General features: G+C 45.2%; 1 protein-coding gene across 4 annotated transcripts in view; it reads right to left on the bottom strand.

Moving 5' to 3' along the window:
• Positions 1-24,197, bottom strand: part of SYK (spleen associated tyrosine kinase) — a 121,165-nt gene that overhangs the window by 40,275 nt on the left and 56,693 nt on the right. For all 4 annotated transcript variants that reach the window (XM_083187654.1, XM_083187681.1, XM_083187672.1 and 1 more), the window contains one exon: positions 20,848-21,309. In XM_083187654.1, coding sequence (XP_083043780.1) covers positions 20,848-21,249 — 402 coding nt within the window. In that variant the 5' untranslated portion in view covers positions 21,250-21,309. The remainder of the gene's footprint in view (positions 1-20,847; positions 21,310-24,197) is intronic.

Below are 24,197 nucleotides of genomic sequence, written 5' to 3'. Positions count from 1 at the left end.
GAAGAATTGTGGGCACTGGAGGGTTTTGAGGCTCCTCCCCTGTGCTTTAAATAGTATATTGAAGCAAGATTCAAGAATAAAAAATGTATAGTAAGGCTCTAATTGGACAGCTGCTGCAAGTGTTAGTGAGTCTGCTAAGAGCTCACAATAATGGTACAGAAAGAAATTGTTAACACTGTGCACTGCTGACCTTAGAGTATTGCTTGGTGAACCACACTGAATAAAAGGACACCTGGACACACTGTATATATTAGACTTTATATTTCATATGAAAAAAGTACATTAATAAAAACAAAGTTTCCGGTTGGTTTCCTAGGAAACGAAACACGCCGACGTCACTTCCGCCCCCACGTCAACGCTTCTATGAGGTCACGACTCTACTACACGGAGCAGGTTCACCTTATTCTTCCCTGCAAACTCGCTGGAGCCCGCTACAATATCTGTAGAGACCAGCACCAGAGGCTTCATCTATCGGCTTATTCATCTGCCGCATTCTATTGGAGTGTCTATTTATGGACGACAGCACGTGCACCGGGTTGAGCCGTTGTGCCATCGGGCTCCCCGGTCCCTCCAGATTCCACTACTAAGGAGGGTGAGCATTTACTTAAGGATCCCTTGTGTACCGAAAGACTGCTACTTTGCGTTTCATGCGCTAACAGGATACACTTATAATAATTACTTTGGTCCTCCGACTGACTGATTCTGCTTGTACGTGCATAACCCGCTTAACAAATCACTCCACTACAAATACTCTGGCTTGTCTAACCTACTATTGACTCTCTACTGCTCCAAGAATTAACCCTTTATCAATCTATTACCAAAGAATTAACCCTATATCCACCTGCCATCCGTGACCTCAATTGAGTCTGCTATTTATTGCCCTATTCAAGCGCTTATTTCATTACTGCAATTGTCCACTATAGAGGAAGTTGCAATTTTTATACAGTGTGTAATTTATATTATATTTGTGTGTGTGTGTATTTTGTTTTTATTACTGTACTTTTTTCATATGGGTGGGGGGGGGGGGGGGGATTTGAGTCCTCATTCAGTGCACTGAACCAAAGAGCAACTGCCAGGAAGAAGAAACAGGAGCCTTACCACAAGGTGGGAGATTGTGAGGTTAGAAAGTGCAGTACTGGTTCTATTATGTTTATGTATTTATTCCTGACCACTTATATATATTATGTAAATTGATACAGCCTATACTATGGACAATCTATGATACACATTATGACTGTATTCCATACCATATTCAGTGTATAAAAAGACCAATGTTTACACACTAGGTTTTTCTACCACTCCCCCAGTGACTCCTGCCCTTGCTCCAATGTTCTACATAGTGGGAGATTATGGACTGCATTTGGAAACCCCCCTCTAGAAATCCTGTGTTTGTCACTGAATGTGGACTATGGAATGTTTTCTTTCATGTGATTATTATTAGTGATGAGCGGGTCCGGATCTCCGAGATCCGGATCCGCACGGACGTCCTGAATCCGAATCCGGATCCAGGACGTCCGCGGACTCCCGCGCAGGCCCGGAGCCGAAATCGAGGCCCGACGTCACATTGGTGACGTCGGATTCTCGCGAGATCCGGATTACATAAAAGCCGGGACCCGCCGCCGCCATCTTCATTCTGTGGGGCGACGCAGAGCAGGCAGCAGTGCTGCCAGAGAGGGGGGTTTTATTTATTGCTCCGTGAGGGGGGTTTGCTGGAGCGTTGTGTGTGTCACTGTGCTGCTTGCTGCTAAAGAGCTGCAAGTACAGAGGGGGTTTAATCATTTTTATTGTGCTGCTGGAGAGTGATTTTTTTTTCTATATTGCTGTAGCCTGCTCATCTGTAATTTGTGTCACTGCTGCTGCTACAGAATACTACAGACAGAGGGGGGTTTATTGTACTGCCGCAGAGGGGGTTTTCTTTCTATATTGCTATAGCCTGCTCATCTCTAATTGTGTCACTGCTGCTGCTAGCCTGCTACAGAATACTACAGACAGAGGGGGGTTTAATAATTTTTATTGTGCTGCCAGAGAGGGTTTTTGTGCTGCCTGGCTACCTGTTATATGGTTGTAAACACCTACCAGGCAGTCACCTCTGTTGTTGCCAGTGCCACTACCTTGTACCTACCTCTCAGAGTATATAAAAAAAAAATAAAAAAAAAATTAAAAATATATAAAAATATAAAAAAAAATAATTAAGTTGTTGTTGTTGCTGACACCACTGGCTGCTGTTAGATATCGCAGACTCAGTAATTAAATTTTTAACTGTGGTTTGCTGACGCCACTTGTTGTGTTACCTACCAGTGTATCCACTTTTGTATCTTGCTGCTGTTGTCACTGGCTAGTGACAACAACCAGCTGATATCTGGGTATCCAGTTTGCTGCCACCGCTGCCGTTACATATATCGCAGTAAATAACTCCGGTTTGCTGACGCCACTTGTTGTGTTACCTACCAGTGTATCCACAAAATAAATATTGTATCTTGCTGCTGTTGTCACTGGCTAGTGACAACCAGCTGATATCTGGGTATCCAGTTTGCTGCCACCGCTGCCGTTACATATATCGCAGTAAATAACTCCGGTTTGCTGACGCCACTTGTTGTGTTACCTACCAGTGTAACTATCCACAAAATAAATATTGTATCTTGCTGCTGTTGTCACTGGCTAGTGACAACCAGCTGATATCTGGGTATCCAGTTTGCTGCAACCGCTGCCGTTACATATATCGCAGTAAATAACTCCGGTTTGCTGACGCCACTTGTTGTGTTACCTACCAGTGTAACTATCCACAAAATAAATATTGTATCTTGCTGCTGTTGTCACTGGCTAGTGACAACCAGCTGATATCTGGGTATCCAGTTTGCTGCCACCGCTGCCGTTACATATATCGCAGTAAATAACTCCGGTTTGCTGACGCCACTTGTTGTGTTACCTACCAGTGTAACTATCCACAAAATAAATATTGTATCTTGCTGCTGTTGTCACTGGCTAGTGACAACAACCAGCTGATATCTGGGTATCCAGTTTGCTGCCACTGCTGCCGTTACATATATCGCAGTAAATAACTCCGGTTTGCTGACGCCACTTGTTGTGTTACCTACCAGTGTAACTATCCACAAAATAAATATTGTATCTTGCTGCTGTTGTCACTGGCTAGTGACAACCAGCTGATATCTGGGTATCCAGTTTGCTGCCACCGCTGCCGTTACATATATCGCAGTAAATAACTCCGGTTTGCTGACGCCACCTGTTGTGTTACCTACCAGTGTAACTATCCACAAAATAAATATTGTATCTTGCTGCTGTTGTCACTGGCTAGTGACAACAACCAGCTGATATCTGGGTATCCAGTTTGCTGCCACCGCTGCCGTTACATATATCGCAGTAAATAACTCCGGTTTGCTGACGCCACCTGTTGTGTTACCTACCAGTGTAACTATCCACAAAATAAATATTGTATCTTGCTGCTGTTGTCACTGGCTAGTGACAACAACCAGCTGATATCTGGGTATCCAGTTTGCTGCCACTGCTGCCGTTACATATATCGCAGTAAATAACTCCGGTTTGCTGACGCCACTTGTTGTGTTACCTACCAGTGTATCCACAAAATAAATATTGTATCTTGCTGCTGTTGTCACTGGCTAGTGACAACAACCAGCTGATATCTGGGTATCCAGTTTGCTGCCACCGCTGCCGTTACATATATCGCAGTAAATAACTCCGGTTTGCTGACGCCACTTGTTGTGTTACCTACCAGTGTAACTATCCACAAAATAAATATTGTATCTTGCTGCTGTTGTCACTGGCTAGTGACAACAACCAGCTGATATCTGGGTATCCAGTTTGCTGCCACTGCTGCCGTTACATATATCGCAGTAAATAACTCCGGTTTGCTGACGCCACTTGTTGTGTTACCTACCAGTGTATCCACTTTTGTATCTTGCTGCTGTTGTCACTGGCTAGTGACAACAACCAGCTGATATCTGGGTATCCAGTTTGCTGCCACTGCTGCCGTTACATATATCGCAGTAAATAACTCCGGTTTGCTGACGCCACTTGTTGTGTTACCTACCAGTGTATCCACAAAATAAATATTGTATCTTGCTGCTGTTGTCACTGGCTAGTGACAACAACCAGCTGATATCTGGGTATCCAGTTTGCTGCCACCGCTGCCGTTACATATATCGCAGTAAATAACTCCGGTTTGCTGACGCCACTTGTTGTGTTACCTACCAGTGTAACTATCCACAAAATAAATATTGTATCTTGCTGCTGTTGTCACTGGCTAGTGACAACAACCAGCTGATATCTCGGTATCCAGTTTGCTGCCACCGCTGCCTACCGTTAGATATCGCAGTACATAACTCTGGTTTGCTGACGCCACTTGTTGTGTTACTGATATATATCCACTTTTGTATCTTGCTGCTGTTGTCACTGGATAGTGACAACAACCAGCTGATATCTCGGTATCCAGTTTGCTGACACCGCTGCCTACCGTTAGATATCCAAAATATGGAGGATAAAAAAAAAGGAAAAGATGAGGAGCCACTTCGTCGTGCTTCTGAAGCTGATGCCACTAGTCATCATGACATAGGCGATGAAATGCCATCGACGTCGTCTGCCAAGGCCGATGCCCAGTGTCAAAGTAGAGGGCATGTAAAATCCAAAAAGCCAAAGTTGAGTAAAAGGCCCTTAAAAAGAAAAAGCAAATCATTGGAGGAGAAACTTAAAGTTGCCAGTGTGCCATTTACAACGCGGAGTGGCAAGGAACGGCTACGGCCATGGCCTATGTTCATGACTAGTGGCTCAGCTTCACAAGATGATCAAAGTCCTCCTCCTCCTCCTCCTCCTCCTCCTTCTCCCACTTTAAAATTTAAGAGATTTAAGGTGTCACCAACAAAAATCCAGCAAACAACTCTGCCTTCCAAAGAAGACATGGTATCACAAATCCCAGTGGAGAGTCCAAGGGTGTTGGTGGTTGCGATGCCTGACCTTCCCATCACTGTACGGGAAGAGGATGCTCCTTTCAGCATTCGCAGCACACCCTCTGCATGTGCTGGAAGGATCACAGACAGTGCAGTTGCAGATGTCGATAATGAAGGTGTCAGTGTTGTACACCAGGAGGAGGATATTGATGAAGCTGGTGCTGAGGGAGAAATTGACGAGGAGGACGATGCTGATGCGGTTTGCTTAAATGAGGCACCGGGCAAGACAGTTGTTGTCCGTGAGATCCCAAAGGGCATCACCATGCCTGGACAGAAGACCAATAAATCCACCTCTTCGGTCTGGAATTATTTTTATCCCAAACCGTCCAACAATTGTTTTGCCATATGTAGCTTATGCAAAGCTCAAATAAGCAGGGGTAAGGACGTTTCCCACCTAGGGACATCCTCCCTTCTACGTCACTTGAAGAGCGTTCATAAGTTGCTGTTTAGTTCAGAAACTGTGGCTAAGAATGTACACAGTCCAGGGACAACTAAATCCCTTTGTCCTGTTGTGTCCACGTGCCCAACTACACCGCAAAGTCCCTCCTCGTCAATTTCTTCCTCAATGAGGATTGGGAGTAGTCCTATAGGCCATGTTACTTGCCTGACTGACTCCTCTCCTATCCGGGATTCTTCTGGAGGATCCTGCATTGCTACGCCTCCTACTGCTGCCGCTGCTGCTGTTGCTGCTGGGAGTCATTCATCATCCCGGAGGGGAAGTCGGAACACTTATTTCACTAAGCAATTGACTGTCCAACAGTCCTTTGCCATGAAGATGAAGTATGACAGCAGTCATCCAATGGCAAAGCGGGTAACTGAGGCCTTAGCAGATCTGATTGTATTAGATGTGCTTCCGGTGTCCATAACTGCTGGAGTAGGATTTAGACGATTGATGGACTTAGTGTGTCCCCGTTACAAAATACCGTCAAGATTCCACTTCGCTAGACAGGCGATACCGAAGCTGTACAGTAAAGTGCATAAAAGTGTTCTCAGTGCCCTGAAAAATGCGGTCATACCCACTGTCCACTTAACAACGGACATGTGGACAAGTGGAAAAGGGCAGACTAGGGATTACATGACCGTGACAGCCCACTGGGTAGATGAATCACCTTGTCCAGCAGCAACAACAGCAGCAGCACCAGTAGTAGGACCTGGGAAATGCCAGCTCCTTCCTAGGCAGGCTACGTTGTGTGTAACCGCTTTCCGTAAGAGGCACACCGCCGATAACCTCTTACAGAAACTGAGGGTAATCATTGGGCAATGGCTTACCCCTCTTAGACTCTCCTGGGGATTTGTGGTGTCAGACAATGCCTGCAATATCGTGCGGGCATTAAAGCAGGGCAAATTCCAGCATGTGCCCTGTTTTGCTCACACGATAAATTTGGTGGTCCAGAGTTTTCTAAGAGACAACAGAGCTGTGCAGGGGACTCTTTCGGTGGCCCGAAAAATTTGTGGCCACTTTCGTCATTCGGCGGCTGCATGCCAAAGACTGGAGCGGCAGCAAACACTGTTGAACCTGCCCCTCCATCAGCTGAAGCAAGAGGTCGTAACGCGGTGGAACTCAACCCTCTATATGCTTCAGAGGATGGAGGAGCAGCAAAGGGCCATTCAAGCCTATACATCCACCTATGACATAGGCAAAGGAGGGGGTATGCACCTGACTCAAGCACAGTGGAGAATGATTTCAGTGTTGTGCAAGATTCTCCAACCCTTCGAACTTGCCACACGTGAAGTCAGTTCAGACACTGCCAGCTTGAGTCAGGTCATTCCCCTCATCAGGCTTTTGCAGAAACAGTTGGAGAAAGTGAAGGAGGAGCTGAGACGGAGCGAGTCCTCTAAGCATGTGGGACTTGTGGATGAAGTCCTTCATACGCTTTGCCAGGATTCGAGGGTGGTACAAATTTTGAAATCAGAGGAGTACATTTTGGCCACCGTGCTCGATCCTCGGTTTAAAGCCTACGTGGTGTCACTCTTTCCGGCGGACACAAGCCTGCAGAAGTGCAAAGAACTGCTGGTTAGAAAACTGTCATCTTCTGAAGTGGAAAGTGACTCAGCAGCACCTTCTCCTTCATTTTCTCCAGCAACTGGTTCTGCAAGGAAACAACTGCGATTTCCTAAACCCCCCGCTGGTGGTGATAAAGGACCAAGTTTGGACATTTGGTCTGGGCTGAAGGACCTTCCAACAATTTCTGACATGTCTACTTCCACTGCCTATGATGCTATCACCATTGACAGAATGGTGGAGGATTATATGGGTGACAGCACCCAAGTAGGCATGTCAGAGAGTCCTTACCAGTACTGGCAGAAAAAAAAGGAAATTTGGAAGCCCCTGTACAAACTGGCTCTATATTACCTCAGTTGCCCTTCCTCCAGTGTGTACTCCGAAAGAGTTTTTAGTGCAGCTGGGAACCTTGTCAGCAATAAGCGTAGGAGGTTGCTTCCAAAAAATGTGGAGAAGATGATGTTCATAAAAATGAATTATCAATTCTACGAGAAAGACCAGCGTCCACAAAGTACACAGGAACCTGTGGTGGTGGATTCCAGCGGGGACGAATTAATACTCTGTGAGGGTGAGGAAGAACAAGATACTGATGGTGGTGAGGAATCGCTGGATGAGGATGAGGACGACCTTTTGCCTCTGTAGAGCCAGTTTGTGCAGGGACATATTAAATGGCAGCTTGTGATGTGGGGGCCCAAACGAACCAATCATTTCAGCCACAGTCGTGTGGCAGACCCTGTGGCTGAAATGATTGGTTTGTTAAAGTGTGCGTGTCCTGTTTATACAACATAAGGGTGGGTGGGAGGGCCCAAGGACAATTCCATCTTGCACCTCTTTTTTGTCTTTTGAATAATGTGCTCTTTGGGGCCTAGTTTGGGTGGGAGTGCCGTAGGACAATTCCATCTTGCACCTCTTTTTTGTCTTTTGAATAATGTGCTCTTTGGGGCCTAGTTTGGGTGGGAGTGCCCTTGGACACTTCCATCTTGCACCTCTTTTTTGTCTTTTGAATAATGTGCTCTTTGGGGCCTAGTTTGGGTGGGAGTGCCGTAGGACAATTCCATCTTGCACCTCTTTTTTGTCTTTTGAATAATGTGCTCTTTGGGGCCTAGTTTGGGTGGGAGTGCCGTAGGACAATTCCATCTTGCACCTCTTTTTTGTCTTTTGAATAATGTGCTCTTTGGGGCCTAGTTTGGGTGGGAGTGCCCTTGGACACTTCCATCTTGCACCTCTTTTTTATCTTTTGAATAATGTGCTCTTTGGGGCCTAGTTTGGGTGGGAGTGCCGTAGGACAATTCCATCTTGCACCTCTTTTTTGTCTTTTGAATAATGTGCTCTTTGGGGCCTAGTTTGGGTGGGAGTGCCCTTGGACACTTCCATCTTGCACATCTTTTTTGTCTTTTGAATAATGTGCTCTTTGGGGCCTAGTTTGGGTGGGAGTGCCCTTGGACACTTCCATCTTGCACCTCTTTTTTGTCTTTTGAATAATGTGCTCTTTGGGGCCTAGTTTGGGTGGGAGTGCCGTAGGACAATTCCATCTTGCACCTCTTTTTTGTCTTTTGAATGATGTGCTCTTTGGGGCCTAGTTTGGGTGGGAGGGCCCTTGGACAATTCCATCTTGCACCTCTTTTTTTCTTTTGAATAATGTGCTCTTTGGGGCCTAGTTTTTCTATCTGCCACTGCAGTGCCACTCCTAGATGGGCCACGTGTTTGTGCCGCCCATTTGTCTTGCTTATCATAGTCATCAAGCTACCTCGGTGCAACATTTTGGCCTAAAAACAATATTGTGAGGTGTGAGGTCTTCAGAATAGACTGTAAATGAGTGGAGAAGAAAGCTGATGGGGTTAATAATAGCATAGGAGCAAAAAAACACCTAAATTATGCAATGTTAACCATTTTTATGCTTTTTTCAAAAAAATCAGAACCCAAAACCCAAAACCTTTAGGGGGTGTTTTGGCAAAACCCATTAGAACCCAAAACCTGAAGGTAATCAGAACCCAAAACCCAAAACCCAAAACCCAAAACGCGAAAAAGTGTCCGGTGCACATCTCTAATTATTATTGACATTGGAAAATGTAGGTCACAGAGAAATTGAACATGTGCAGTGTTTCCTGTTTATTTCTCATGATTGGCAGGTATTTGCCCTTCATCATCAAGCATGTGTAATACTTCATACCCTCCAACTGTCCCGAATTACCTGGTACAGTACCGGTTTTTAACGATCTGTACCGGTTAAAATAAACTGTACCGATTGTACAGTTTTTTTAAGAAAAGTCCGAGTCCCTGCATGCTGTGTGCGTCCATTCAGCAGTGCCAGACTGTGGATTGCTCTCCCCATGCCACCCCAGCCGCTACAGCACAAGCTGCCGTCGGGATCAAAGAATGGGCAGCGTGATGTCACAAGCGGGCGGCCTAAAGTGCTGCAGCGTGAAGAACCCGGCAGTGGGGAGTGGGGACTTAGGGCTAGATGTATTAAAACGAAAATGCGGTAAACCCCCGTTTTACCGCATTTTCCTATGTACTATTACCCGGCCGCATTGATATCGCCGGGCAGGGAAGCCTATGGGCTTCTTTTTGCCGCCTCCACCGCAAACCCGCTGCCTCGCTGACCCCCCCTCTCCCCCTCCCTTGGGCTTACCTTCTTACAGGTCCTTCTGGACCCCGGAAGCCACACTGAGCTGTCCCGGCTGCAGGGGAGAAGCATGCGGCTGGGAGGTGACGGAGACCCCCCGCAGACCACAGTACAGGTATCGCGGGGGGCCTCTGTCATCGCATCGCGATGCCACCCGCATATGTTAGTACATATGCGCTGGCATCGTGGCGGGGGCATGGCGAAGGGCGATGATGTATATTAATACATCCTGCCCTAACAGCGGCCGAAGTTTCCCTTCATCTTCCAGCCAGACCCCACACAGCCGATGGGGCAGAGGTAGGGACAGCCAGCGCAGTCATCTCTATTTAAAAATGTGATTCTAAAAAATGTTGGATACTAAGTGGAAAGTAAAAGGGTCATGGCCACTCCCCCTTTACCCATGGTCATGCCCCTCTATATATAGACACACCCCCTGTACCGATTTTTGAGTCAGATATGTTGGAGGGTATGATACTTTTTTTATGTCACACATAGATATAAGTTAAAGATACTTACACACTACCACAACTTAAAAAAAAAACAATACTTTATGTATATTACAAAACACTGATATAGTCAATATCTAGGCACCCTGTTTGTGCCACACATTCAGTTACAGTAGTATATTTTACAAACTTGCATGCATTTGTGTTCTCTGCATAGGGGTGGGCACTGACTATTGGTGGTTAGCAACAATTGATGTTTTATCACAACGGGTGATAATTTTGACAAATATAACAGAAACTTTAAAGGTAGCCACTATTTCTGGGCACAGGGTGCATGGTGCTTAGGGCCTGATTCTAGCTGGCTCCGTGCCCCGCGTGTTCGCACAGGGGACTGATGTTGAATCCCAGCGCATATTTGCTTATGCACATGCACAGGGTGTCTGTTTGTGCACCTTTTAAGACTTGCATAGTGTATGTGCCGCTCGCATGGGGGAATACATGGAGGCGGGCAGGCTGCGTTTCCTGTGAGTACCCATAAAAACGCTGGGTGCATCTATGAAAATGCTGGGCATCCCCATTTGAATGCGGACGTGCATCTGCCTTCCGGGCGTCAGCTGCCTGCCCAGCTGTCGGAGCAGGACGCCGCAAGTCTAAGTCAGCAGAGAATGACGGATTTGTGAGCACTGTAGAAATCATTGGTGACCATTGGCTGATTTGGGGTATTTTCACTGGGTGGTGGGCGGACATTCACATGCCCAGCAGGCAGCGTTACAAGGCTTGCTAAGCAGCAAACTACCACATTATTATTAAAAGAAGGGTGGGAACAATAATCTTGTCAGATCCTAACATTGTTCACTTTGTGTCGCAATTGTACGGCCCTCTAAAGCATATTGCGGTACTCCTGAATGAACACAAGGAAAGGGCTCAACAAAGTCAGAAACAAAGTTATGACGTCACAACAGTCAACTGGTCCTTTAAACCGGAAGACAAGTTGAGTGTTTGTGTCCACTACAGAAAGTAAAATGTATGCTCAATGGTTGGGCCCTTATGAGATCATAGAGGAGGTGGGACCAGTCAATTACAAGGTTTGGGTAGAAGAAGAAGATAAAAATCTACCTTATAAACCTGTTAAATCCTTGAAAGGAAAGAGCCAGTAAGTCCTCTTTGATAACAAAACAGTTTCCAGATTGCTAGATACTCATTAAAGTCACACTTAGGCCCTTATTCAGATCTGATCGCAGTACAAATTTGTTCTCAAAATGGGCAAAACCATGTGCACTGCAGGTGGGGCAGATGTAACATGTGCAGATAGAGTTAGATTTGGGTGGGGTGTGTTGAAACTGAAATCTAAATTGCAGTGTAAAAATAAGGCAGACGGTATTTACCCTGCACAATAACAACATAACTCACACAAATCTAACTCTATATACATGTTACATCTGCCCCCCCCCCCTGCAGGGCTGGCAACAGAAATCTTGGGGCCCCGTACACTGACATCCCTGCGGCCCCCCTTGACCCTGCACACAAACACACCACCACAACCTTGACCACCAATCCCATACATCTCTACCCAGTGTGTACCAAGGGTTTGTTATGTCACCAATGTGTGACATGAGTCATGATATCACACGCCTCCCATCTTTATGTCTGCAATGCTATGGACACAGAAACCATGTCACTAATATAGTACTTAAATGGCAGCAGTGCACAAAGAAACAATCCAAAAACTACATACACTTGACACCAATGAAAAAGTCACAATACCCATGCTAGAAAATTGAATAAACAGAAATAAACTAAAAAATAGAAAAAAAAAACTAGAAGGAAAAATGGGAAGAGAGGGGGAGAGAAGGAGGGAGAGACTGAGAAAGAGGGTGCAGTAGAGGAATATAGAGAGTGGGGTAGTAGGGAGGGAGAGAAGAACAGTATATATGTGATGGAAGGAGAGCGAGGGTAGGAAAGGGAGCGCGAGAGAGGGGGAGAGAGAGAGTGTGTGTGTGATGAAGGGAGAAAGTGGATGAGAGAGAGGGGGCGGAAGAGAGTATACATGTGATGGAGGGAGTAAATGGTTAGGAGAGAAAGAGAAGGAGCCGGAGAGAGGGGGAGTAATGGAGGGAGAGAGTGACAAAGTGATGGAGAGGCAGAGGGGGGTGCAAGAGAGAGAGATAGAGAGAGGGATGGAGGGTGTCCTCAGCTTGTGTTGGGCTATTGGCAATAGTCACAACTTTTGCGTGCATATTTCCTGTTAAATCTAATTACAACCAACTTCACCCGAATCACCCATCTCTCACTTCACTAATAAAACCATCAATCCTCTTCTCCTCCAATCCCTGGACCCCACCTTCAACCTTACAGCCACGGCCACGCCACCTCACCTGTCCTCCACACCTGGCACCAGTTCCAGGACTTCTCCTGCTGTCTGTAGATTAGAAAAGATAGCCAGGGCGCGGAACAAATGTCCGAGACTGCAGCCGAGAGCGGGTGCAGTACAGACAGCCAGGCTGCAGTATGACGTGGTTATATTATTAATATATAATTAGGAAAAATTCATAAATTCAAAAAAATGTAGCAGAGAAATCAATAGTACTTTTTGAATTGTACTTCAGTTATCCAATGTTCCACCAAAATTCATAATTTACCACTTAAATAAGAGTTTCCCAAACTCTGTCCAAAAGGCATCCTAACAGTCAAGGCTTTAAGGATAACCATGCTTGGGCACAGGTGATTTAATTAGTACCTTAGTTAATTTAATATTACCATCTGTGGTCTGCCATAGATATCCTTAAAACTTGAACAGGTAGGGTGTCTTGAGGACTGGGTTTGGAAACTACTGGTGACTGAAAAATACTTTCCTGTGCATAGAAATGTGGCAAATAGTTTATAGATTATAGAAATAGATTACCCATTAAATCTGTCATGTGCCCCAGAACATGGCAAACTATCCCTCTCTTTAAAAGCATTCTGATAAAGATCAGCAATCCCTGCACCTGTTGTATGCCCATTACTTCGTGTGAGCCTGCGTCTAACATGGTAAGAGGAACATAAATGGTGTTTCAGGAAGTGCAAAACATTTTGTTGTTTAGTACAGTAGCTCCATTTCCCAACTAACATGTACACTTATCCTGAGACACCTCAACTGTCCTCCACACCTGGCGCCAGATCCAGGACTTCTCCTACTGTCTGTGCCTGCAGATTAGAAAAGACGGCCAGGGCGCGGAAGAAATATCCAAGCCTAGTGCCGAGAACTGGGGCAGGCCAGACAGACGAGCCTGCAGCCAGGAGCACGCGCAGCTGCAGCACATTGACAGTAGACAGCTGAGTGAGCCGGCCCAGTCAGACAGCCAAGCGGCAGCGCCGCCGCAGCGGGGCATGGACAGGCGGCAGCAGCAGGGCACAGACAGGCAGCTGCAGCCCTGCTCTGCCGCCACAGTCATGCTCTGCCTCTGGGGCCCCTAAGATAGTCAGGGCCCATCACAGTTGTCCCCCTTGACCCCCCTGTCGCCGGGCCTGCCCCCTGCAGTGCACATGGTTTTGCCCATTTTGAGAACAAATTTGTACTGCGATCAGATCTGAATAAGGGCCTTAGTCATGGACAGAAACAGGAAATGGTGAATTTGGTTGCACAGTACTGTATCAAGATTTGTTTTCTGTAATTCTGGGAAAGACACAGATCATACAGCATGATGTTGCGACTCCATCCTGGGTGGTCATTAAACAAAGACTGTATTGCCTGTCCAAGGCAAATTGGGCAGCAGTAAAGCAAGAGGTGGAAGAGATGCTATACCTAGGGGTCATAGAGGAGTAAACCAGCAAGTGTACCTAAGCCTTTGGGTGCTTTAAGATACTGCAATGACTGCTGTAAATGAAATCAAGTTTCTTGATTTAATAAGGTGGTGGAAAATTTAGCTAAGAGTCACTATCTTACCACTCTTGATTTGACCAAAAGGTATTGGCAGATTCCATTGACAAAAGCTGCTAAGGCAAAAGCAGCCTTCTCTACCGGTATCTGGACTCATGATAGATTGACTCTAAGTTGGCAGTCATAAGGTCGACCACTATTGGTCGACCGGGTCAAAATGTCAAAAGGTCAACATGAAAAAGGTTGACACAAGTTTTTTGAAAATAATTGAGCCGACATGTGCCAACAGGCGGTATTTCATTTCCTAACGTCTGCCATGGTGTGGAGGGAGAATATAATAGTGTGCCGAGCATATTGAGGCACCATGCCTGAAGCATGGCGAGTGTAGCGAGCCATGGGAGGGGACGCTGTACACCTAGACAGTGTCCATACCGACCTACAGTATGTCAACATAGACACCCAAAAAACCCATGCAAAACTCGTATCGACCTTTTTTATGTCTTCCTTTTGATCCGGTCAACCTTTTGACCCTGTTGACCTTTTGTCTGTCGACCTTTTGACCCTGTCAACCTTTTGCTGCGGCCCATAGGGAATATGCAGCTGCATATTTAGACAACATTGTTATTGTCAGCTCTGACTAGGAGTCACACCTTCCAAAGGTAGAGGCCGTGCTAAAGTCTCTACGGGCACACAGGTTTACCGCCAACCCTGAGAAATGTGCCATGGGTATGGTAGAAGTATTTGGGGTACTTTGTGGGCAGCTTACAGGTTAAACCTCAGCCTAGTAAGGTAGAATCAGTCCTCCCTTGGTCTAAACCGTAATGTAAGTCACATCTTAGGACATACTCGGCCTGGTGGGATATTATCGCAGGTTCATTCAAGGTTTTGCCAGTAGAGCAGCTCCATGAACTGAATGTCTTAAAAAAAAACAATCCCCAGACAAGATAACGTGGTCTAGACAAGTGGAAACTGCTTTGCAGCATTTAAGACAAGCTTTGTGTACCGAGCCTGTCTGGCAAGCTCCTGACTTTAAAATACAATTGGTGTTACATACGATGCCTCTGGCACAGGGTTAGGAGCAGTCCTTTCCCAAGAGGTAGATGGAGAGGAGAAGCCCATCCTCTACCCTAGAAGTAAATTAATGCCCAGAGAGCACAAGTACTCAACTGTAGAGCAGAACAGCTTAGCAATTAAGTAGGCAGTTGAATCCTGAAAGTACAGTATTATTTATTGAGACAAGAATAATTGTGGATCACAGACTATGCTCCCTTACAATGGATGCATATGAACAAAGGGGTGAATGCTTGTGTGACCCATTGGTTTTTGGCCTTAGAGACATTTAGGTTTGAGGTGCCGCATCATCTGGAGAAAGAGCACCTCAATGCTGATGCTCTTTCCAGGAGTTGTGTAGGTCCCGAGAAACCCTATGATGAAGCGAGGGGAGGAGGAAGAAGGCAACCTCTGGAAAGTGGTGGAGGGCTGTGTACACAACTAGAGGTGGGCGAGGCAGAAAGCTCACCTGAATATTTAGTAGCTTCAGTTAAAGCTAAGGGGGGAGGAGTGAGAATATAAAAGGATTATTTATTTTTATTTATTTATTTACAGTTTCTTATATAGCGCAGGAGATTCCATTGCACTTTACTCTTGTAGACAGTGATATAACAAACTGGGTAACAACAGGCAGACTTGGAGGTAGGAGAGCCCTGCTGCAAGCTTACAATCTATAGGGATATAGGAAGGAAACACAAGGACAGTAATAGCATAGCAGTCCCACCAAGTTACAAGTCTAGAAGGGAAGCTATATAGTACATAGGTGCCTCAGAGGGTTATGCGTGTAGAATTTAAATATGATAGGCTTGCCTGAAGAGGTGAGTTTTCAGGGAATGCTTGAAAGTTTGGAGGCTAGTAGAGACTCTGATTGTGCGTGGAAGGGCATTTATTAGGGTGGGAGCAGCCAGATGAAAGTCCTGTAATAGTGAATGGAAGCAGGTGATCCGTGCAGATGAGAGACACAGATCTTGTGCAGAGCGGAGTGGTCGAGATAGGAGATATTTTGAGATAAGTAGAGAGATATATGCTGGTGCAGTATGGTTAATAGCTTTATATGCTAGTAGAATTGTTTTATATTGAATACGGTAAGATACAGGTAACCAATGGAGGGACTGGCAGAGCGGATCAGCAGACGATGACGATGACGATGAGCGTCTTTGCTAGGAAGATCAGCCGAGCAGCAGCATTTAAAATGGATTGCAGTGGCGAGAGTCTGTTCTTGGGAAGACCAGTTAGAAGACTATTGCAATAGTCAATGCGGGATATAATGAGTGCATGGATAAGAGATTTAGTAGTGTCTTGTGTAGGACAGGGTCTTATTTTGGATATGTTTTTTAGATGCATGTAACATAATTTGGAGACAGATTGAATGTGGTGAACAAAGGACAGTTCAGAGTTGAGGATGATCCCTAGGCAACGAGCTTGTGGGGTAGGGTAGATTGTCAAGTCGTCAACAGTGATGGAGATATCAGGATGGTAACTGTTCTTGGCTGGTGGGAATATAATTAATTCCGTTTTGGAAATACTGAGTTTGAGGTGGCGAGAAGACATCCGAGATGAGATGGCAGAGAGGCATTCAGAGACTTGGCCCAAAACCACTGGTGACAACTCTGGGGTTGATAGATAGATTTGAGTATCATCCGCATACAAGTGATACTGAAATCTGAAACAGTTGATTAGTTTGCTAAGAGATGAGGTATAGATTGAGAAAAGCAGAGGATTACACTGAGCCTTGCGGAACTCCAACTGACAGAGGTAGTGAAGAAGAGGTCAGAGAAGCGAACACTGAAAGAGAGATCAGCAGAACCAGGATTACATCCATTAGTCGTAAGAGTACGGTACACACTCAAAACTGATTAAATATTTTCAAAGATACCTTTATATGTGGAAATGACTCCACTTTGGTGTGAGTATGGTACGCCATCTAAAGCAAAATACTAATGCTGTATTGCCTCCACTGTATAAACATCACTCTCTTTGAATATGTACATAATACACTATGGGGATGATTCTGCTCAGATTGCAAAAGCAAACTCCTTCTTTAATAGACAAAACCATGTGCACTGCAGGTGAGGCTGCTGTAACGTGCATTTGGGTGAATTCTTTTGTTTCTGTGCAGAGTAAATAGTGGCTGCTTTATTCTTATACTGCATTATAGATAACAGTTTAAACACACCCCACCCAAATCTAACTCTCGCTGCACATGTTACATCTGCAGGCGCAGCATGGTTTTGTCCATTAAAGAAGTAGTTTGCTTTTGCCACCTGAATCACCCCCTATATTTGTAATTTTTTCCTTTTTTCATGGATAACGTTTATGAGGAGAAAAGGAGAAGTGATTTTACATCTACCAGTGCGGCAAAGAAGATATACTTCAGTGGGATTACTTGTGAACCTTATTTAATAGGAGCGCCGTATGGTATACGTAAAGCCCCTTTTGTTATGTGTATTTGTTATAAGGTTGTACCTATAGCTGCTCAGGTGTGCGCTAGCCACAGTGCTACAATCTTCCTGTTATTTGCAGCATTATGGTTTCCATTACAACCATTTCACAAGTAAGAGAGTGGTACAGTATATGTGAGAGCCACTTACCCTTCCGTGGTCCAGTAATTTGCTACAAACTGTAGAGTATTGGGTGCCATTATTGGGGCAAGATCAGCTGCTCTCAAGTCACTTCAGAAAATTGATGGATTGCACCATAATCTGCTAAACTCTCTCTCTCTCTCTCTCTCTCTCTCTCTATATATATATATATATATATATATATATATATATATATATATATATATATATATATACTTATAGTGCCTTCAAATAATGAAATCAAAATATTGCTAGGTTTTTATAAATATTTTATACTAAACCATACTTTAAGTGGTGCATTGCTTTAACCCTTTGACAGCCAAGTGAATTTGTCAAAATAGGTGTAACAAATTGCTGAGCATACATTTGTATTCTTCATAATGACCAGCAATGTTTACCTTATATAGGAAATTTAATCGTTTTTTACGCAACATTTTTTTGCTTGAATTTATATAACAAATGTGAGCGACGCTGGTATTTTTTGCGTATATTTTGAACATCTCTCATAAACATGGTGGCACTCAAAGGGTTAAAGAAAAGTAGTAAACATAGTGAAGTTTGTATTTATTTATAAGAAAAATACGCAATTTTACTGTGAACATTATGGGTGACATTCTATGCTATGCGATTAGCGCTATTTTGCGGTAATTAGACCACAAAATGGCGCTATCGCATTTTCCCATTAAATCGCCGATTTAATGGGATGCGCACAGGGGCTGAAATCGCATATTTTGTGCGTAAATGTCTGGTGAATAAAAATGCGAGATTAATTTGCATTTTTATCGCATCCAGATGTTTGCGCACAGAAAAGTATACAAGTCGCTTATTTAATGCTATGCGCATTTGCACATCGCATTATTTAAGTGACTAATTTTCGCACTAATTTCAGACCTGGGTCTGTTAGGCGAATTAGGCAGAACCCTGTACAGATCGCAATGTTCCGTGCAGGGTTCTGCTGTAAAAAATAAAACAAAGGGTTAAATAAAAAAAAAAAGAGCGCGGGGTCCCCCGCCCGAGTGTAACCAGCCCCGGGCTCACTGAGCCGGTGCTGGTGACATAAAATCAGGGTCCCCGACAAATCGGGGTCCCCTTGATTTTATGAAGCCAGCACCAGACTCAAGGTCCGGCGCTGGTTCCCAAAATACGGGGGACAAAGTGACTAGGGGTCCCCCGTATTTTAAGAACCAGCACCGGACACAACCAGCCAGCAGGGTAATGCCACAGCCGGGGGGAGACTTTTTATACAAGTCCCCCCGGCCAAAGCATTAACCCCCTGGCTGGTCAGCATGGGCAGGGGTCCTGGGGAAGTGGGGACCCCCCCAATGAAGGGGTCCCCCCCCTCCAGGACTTACCAGCCCATGCTGATAGTCCGGGGCTGTCCTCCATGCCCCTGGGCTGTGGGCATGGAGCTGATGCTTTGTGTAAAAAAAAGAATGTCAACTATTGTTTTACACTGGCGAACTATCAGTCCCAGCAAGCCTACCCCGCATGCTGGGACTTGGGGAACCACAAGTCCCAGCATGCGGGGCATTAAAGTGCCCGCTGGCACTTGTAGTTCTGCAGTGTAAAAAATAGTGCACAAAATCACACTGACACCCTGAAAAATAAAACTTTAATACACACAAAACACACTGATACTTACCTACCTTGAGCCCGTAGGTCGGTCCCTGGATCCTGGATTCGTCCTCCGGGGCTCCAGGGCAGAAGAGTCCGGTTCCGGGGCCTTGGTCCTGGTTCCGGGGCTGGTCCTGGGGTTCCGGGGCTCCTGGCGTGAAGAATCCGGGGTCCGGGATCCGTGGTAGTCCAGAGGGGTACCTAAGGAGGAAAATCCTACTCACCTGCTCCCCGGCGGCGACCTCCGCTGACAGCGCTGCTCCCGAATGGTACCCGGCTTCAAGGAGTTGGTCCGGCGCTGAGATGTTGCTCCCTCGACGTCTCTGAACAGAATGATTTCTCAGCCAATCAGGAGCCGAGAAACTCGGCTCCTGATTGGCCAGAAATCATTCTGAATATAGACGCCGACGGAGTAACATCTCATTCGGGAGCAGCGCTGTCAGCGGAGGTCGCCGCCGGGGAGCTGGTGAGTAGGATTTTCCTCCTTAGGTACCCCTCTGGACTACCACGGATCCCGGACCCCGGATTCTTCACGCCAGGAGCCCCGGAACCCCAGGACCAGCCCCGGAACCAGGACCAAGGCCCCGGAACCGGACTCTTCTGCCCTGGAGCCCCGGAGGACGAATCCAGGATCCAGGGACCGACCTACGGGCTCAAGGTAGGTAAGTATCAGTGTGTTTTGTGTGTATTAAAGTTTTATTTTTCAGGGTGTCAGTGTGATTTTGTGCACTATTTTTTACACTGCAGAACTACAAGTGCCAGCGGGCACTTTAATGCCCCGCATGATGGGACTTGTGGTTCCCCAAGTCCCAGCATGCGGGGTAGGCTTGCTGGGACTGATAGTTCGCCAGTGTAAAACAATAGTTGACATTCTTTTTTTTACACAAAGCATCAGCTCCATGCCCACAGCCCAGGGGCATGGAGGACAGCCCCGGACTATCAGCATGGGCTGGTAAGTCCTGGAGGGGGGGACCCCTTCATTGGGGGGGTCCCCACTTCCCCAGGACCCCTGCCCATGCTGACCAGCCAGGGGGTTAATGCTTTGGCCGGGGGGACTTGTATAAAAAGTCTCCCCCCGGCTGTGGCATTACCCTGCTGGCTGGTTGTGTCCGGTGCTGGTTCTTAAAATACGGGGCACCCCTAGTCACTTTGTCCCCCGTATTTTGGGAACCAGCGCCGGACCTTGAGTCTGGTGCTGGTTTCATAAAATCAAGGGGACCCCGATTTGTCGGGGACCCTGATTTTATGTCACCAGCACCGGCTCTGTGAGCCCGGGGCTGGTTACACTCGGGCGGGGGACCCCGCGCTCGGGTCTTTTTTTTACTACCTTGCGCTGTCCTGCAAATGTGCGATTTTCAGACATGAAAATCGCACATTTTCAGGACTAAAAACAGCGCACTACATCGTCGCAAATCGCCCCTATTCCCACTTTTCAGCCTCCAATGCGCATCACATTAAATATGCGCATTTAGGCAGAAAAATGAGATTTCAAAAAAGGCGATTTGCGGCGATATGGTGCGCAAATAAAACATGCGCTTTTAGCGCAGATCATAGAATGTCACCCTATGTATTTACTTGCATCTATTTATATAGCGCCAGCATACTGTATTCTGCAGCAGTTTACAAGTTGTGACCATATTAGTTATAAAAGAGAGTGAGTGATACAAGACAACGGTAGAATGGATTTACCTTTAAATTCCATGTTTGTTTAACATATTCTCTGATAAGACTTTCCTTTAGGTCTTCAAAGGGTCCTATTTTTGGTTGAACATTAGATGGGCGATTACAGGGTTTCTTCAGCAAACAGACAAGTCCGCTACTTTCAAAAGTGTGGAAGTTGCAGAGCTCAGCCGGAGATGGGTGAGATATTCCACCAACTATTGCATATGTTCCACTTAGCTCTCTTTCAATTGTATAGTGGTAACTCTTGCGTCCATGTGATACTGATAGAGCATAGCCACCAATGAAACTTCGACTCTGCCGTAATAAATATAGACCGTCACTCATCCCCGCTTGCTTCAGGTAATCCTCAGCTTCCTCCCGTGTTATGTTGCCAAAAAAGTAAGGCAAATGGTTTGTGTTTTCTGCCATGGTACCTGGCTGTCTGCAGGACCTGGTCTGAAATCAGTAACGGCAGCTGTACCCCAAAACCTGCACAATGAAAGGCAACATTTATATAATACATAGAGTTATTATTTAATGCTTGCATAATTCATGGAAATTTCAGACTATTTTTATCATCAGTGATGTGGCTCAGTAAGTATACCATATTAGCAGCCACAGCCAGAGCTGTAACCAGCGCCTACCATAGAGGGCAGGGGGTAATTGGTAAGAACATATATACACACATGATCTGATGGATCAATCTCCTGGGGATTGCCAGTACTGAGTGCATCAGATTCCTTACAGCGCCTGGGAATCAGCATAAACCATTTCATACTGTTAAGCACACCCACAGACTCCTGTGAAGCTAGCCAATTAGTGTATGCATGTCCAAACTATGGCCCTCCAGCTGTTGTGAAACTACAAGTACCATCATGCCTTGCCACAGTTTTGCTATTAGGGAATGCTAAAACTATGGCAAGGCATGCTGGGATGTGAAGTTTCACAACAGCTGGAGGGCCATAGTTTGGACATGCCTGCTCTAGAGAGATGTACTGTATAAGTTTACCAGTGTTAAACTTTATCACTATTGATAGTATTCCTACTGAAATAATATTTAATAATATCTTAACTATCAGAGGTATAGCTATAGTAGGTGCCATGGTGCCCAGAGCAAGGCTATGTTTCTGCGCCCCGCCTCCCCTGAACGGAATTGAGGGTGTGGCCAACATCAAAATATATATTTTTTAAATCCTGTATTTTATATAGGCCACCCGAAGGTTACTTAACTTCAGTCCTTCCTACAAAGGACCCGATTTATCCTTGTTTATTGAGTTACTAAGATTAACTCTCACAAGAAATTATTTCTTGTTTGACGGGCAATGGTATTTGCAGCGCCGGGGCTGCGCAATGGGATCTTGCGTGACTCCGGCGTTTGCAAATAGCTACATGTTTGAGGTTGAGAGAGAATTCTTTTTAAGCGATGTACAAACTTGTAGCAATATTTTGTTCTTCATTCGTTATATTGACGATCTCCTGCTGATCTGGACAGGTCCCAAGCAGGAACTTATCAATCTCATTGATAAAGTAAATTTGGTAGATTCCACCATAAAATTTACTTATGAAATCAGCGATACAACAGTCCATTACTTGGACGTTCAAATTTCTTTGGTACAGGGCGCTACTAAATCCATCCGATTTAACCAATTTATCCAAATGACCATTTCTGCCTACTCTCTGGCTTTTGTGAGCAAAAGGTTAATTGTCATTTGCTACATAAATTGCAAGATTTTCACTACAACCTGACAGATTCGACAGACAATCTCATAGTGTGTATGCAGGTTTTACAGATCTCAAGTTGGTGCACAGGACTATTTTGTTACAGATTTTCTACATTCGGTGTACAAATATGCAATGTAATAGCTGCTGAAAATAGCATGGATTACTGAGAACTGCAGTGTAAGGATAAAAACAGCAATCATTTAATGGGGTGTGGTGTGGTCTAAGTTTTGGCATAAATACAAGTATAGTATCTTCTGGAAATCAGATTAATCAGAGTTTCTATTGATTATCCAATTATCACTGATGATTTTGTCTGAAAGATCAGATACAGGGGTAGCCTGGTGAAGAACAGTGGAGATAAAGTAGAAGATGATAATGCACCAGCCAATCAGCTGCATTTGAAAAATTACAGTTACAAGTTGACTAGCTCACATCACTATACAGTATATTGTTATTATTTTTATATCTGATGTTTCTAATACCCCTTTCACACTGCACTTGTAAAACGGTATATTGCCGTTTTTTTTCACATTTTAACACGTTTAAGGCTGCAGTGGGAAAGTGCCAGAGTTGATTTACCGGTTAAAGATAACCGGTATTTCAAAACGTTTAAAAAGCAGCGAGAGTCCTACACGTTTCAGAGACGATTTTTAGGCAGTGAGAATGGCTCTGAAACGGTATTTAGCAAAAAACAACACATTACAGACCTGTGATAGGCTGTCCCCTGCATTCTGCCTTGAAACGTGTTGAAGGGATTAAAATGGGTTGACTGATGTGAATGGTATTTAAATGGTATTTAAAATGGTAATCTAGTGCAATTTTCAAGGCTCAGACCCGTTTTAAATACCGTTTTAAAATACCGTTTTTTAAAACGTGTAGGCAGTGTGAAAGGTATAATATGGTTTATAGAAACATCAGATATCTAAATAATAATATTTAATGATGTGAGCAAAGTGTCTCCAGAATGGCCAGAAAATGGCATTTTGGGGCAGATGTATGAAGCAGCCCTTAACGTGTGTGAAATAACAGGTTCCACTTCTCGTGTGCACCCATTTCAGGCTGATGTATTAACCCACCCGCCGATAAGGAGAGCCGTTATACCCAACGTTAACAGCTCTCCTGATCCACACCCCCACAGCTCTGCACATGCACATTTAAAAACCTTCTCTCCCCCCAGCCGGCTCTCTGGGCATGCGCGGGATCTTGCTATTATTGTGAGATCTCCAGCGCAACCTGGACCCAGCAGCAGGGCTAGCATTGTCCCCGCAGTGGGGATAGGACAACACTAGCCCTGGGCTGGCGACGCAGGCCGGCTCGATTTAACCCCTAGGCGGCTGATAATACATTACCCCGAAACCCCCCAGTTAACTAGTGTTAAGTGCAGAAATGCACTTAGCGCTACTTCATACATTTGCCCCTAAGTGACTTGTATTTTTGATACAGTAACAAGTACAGTAATGATGTCCAGATTGCTAAGATTTGGATTACCCCTATTGGTCTCTTATAATATACTGCAAAACTGCAATTTCACTTTTAACATGAGCAAGTACGCCTATTTGTCCAACCAGTGCATTTACATGTGCACACCCACTGCCGGTCTTTATAAAAACCCCTGTGAAAGTAACATGATGTACATTTTGTGGGTTGGGAGATGC

The sequence above is a fragment of the Crinia signifera genome, chromosome 1 (genome assembly GCF_055691185.1).
Source record: "Crinia signifera chromosome 1, ASM5569118v1, whole genome shotgun sequence".
Taxonomy (NCBI): Eukaryota; Metazoa; Chordata; class Amphibia; order Anura; family Myobatrachidae; genus Crinia; species Crinia signifera.
The sequence above is the reverse complement of the archived record's forward strand: the minus strand, read 5'-3'. Positions and strand labels throughout refer to the sequence as shown.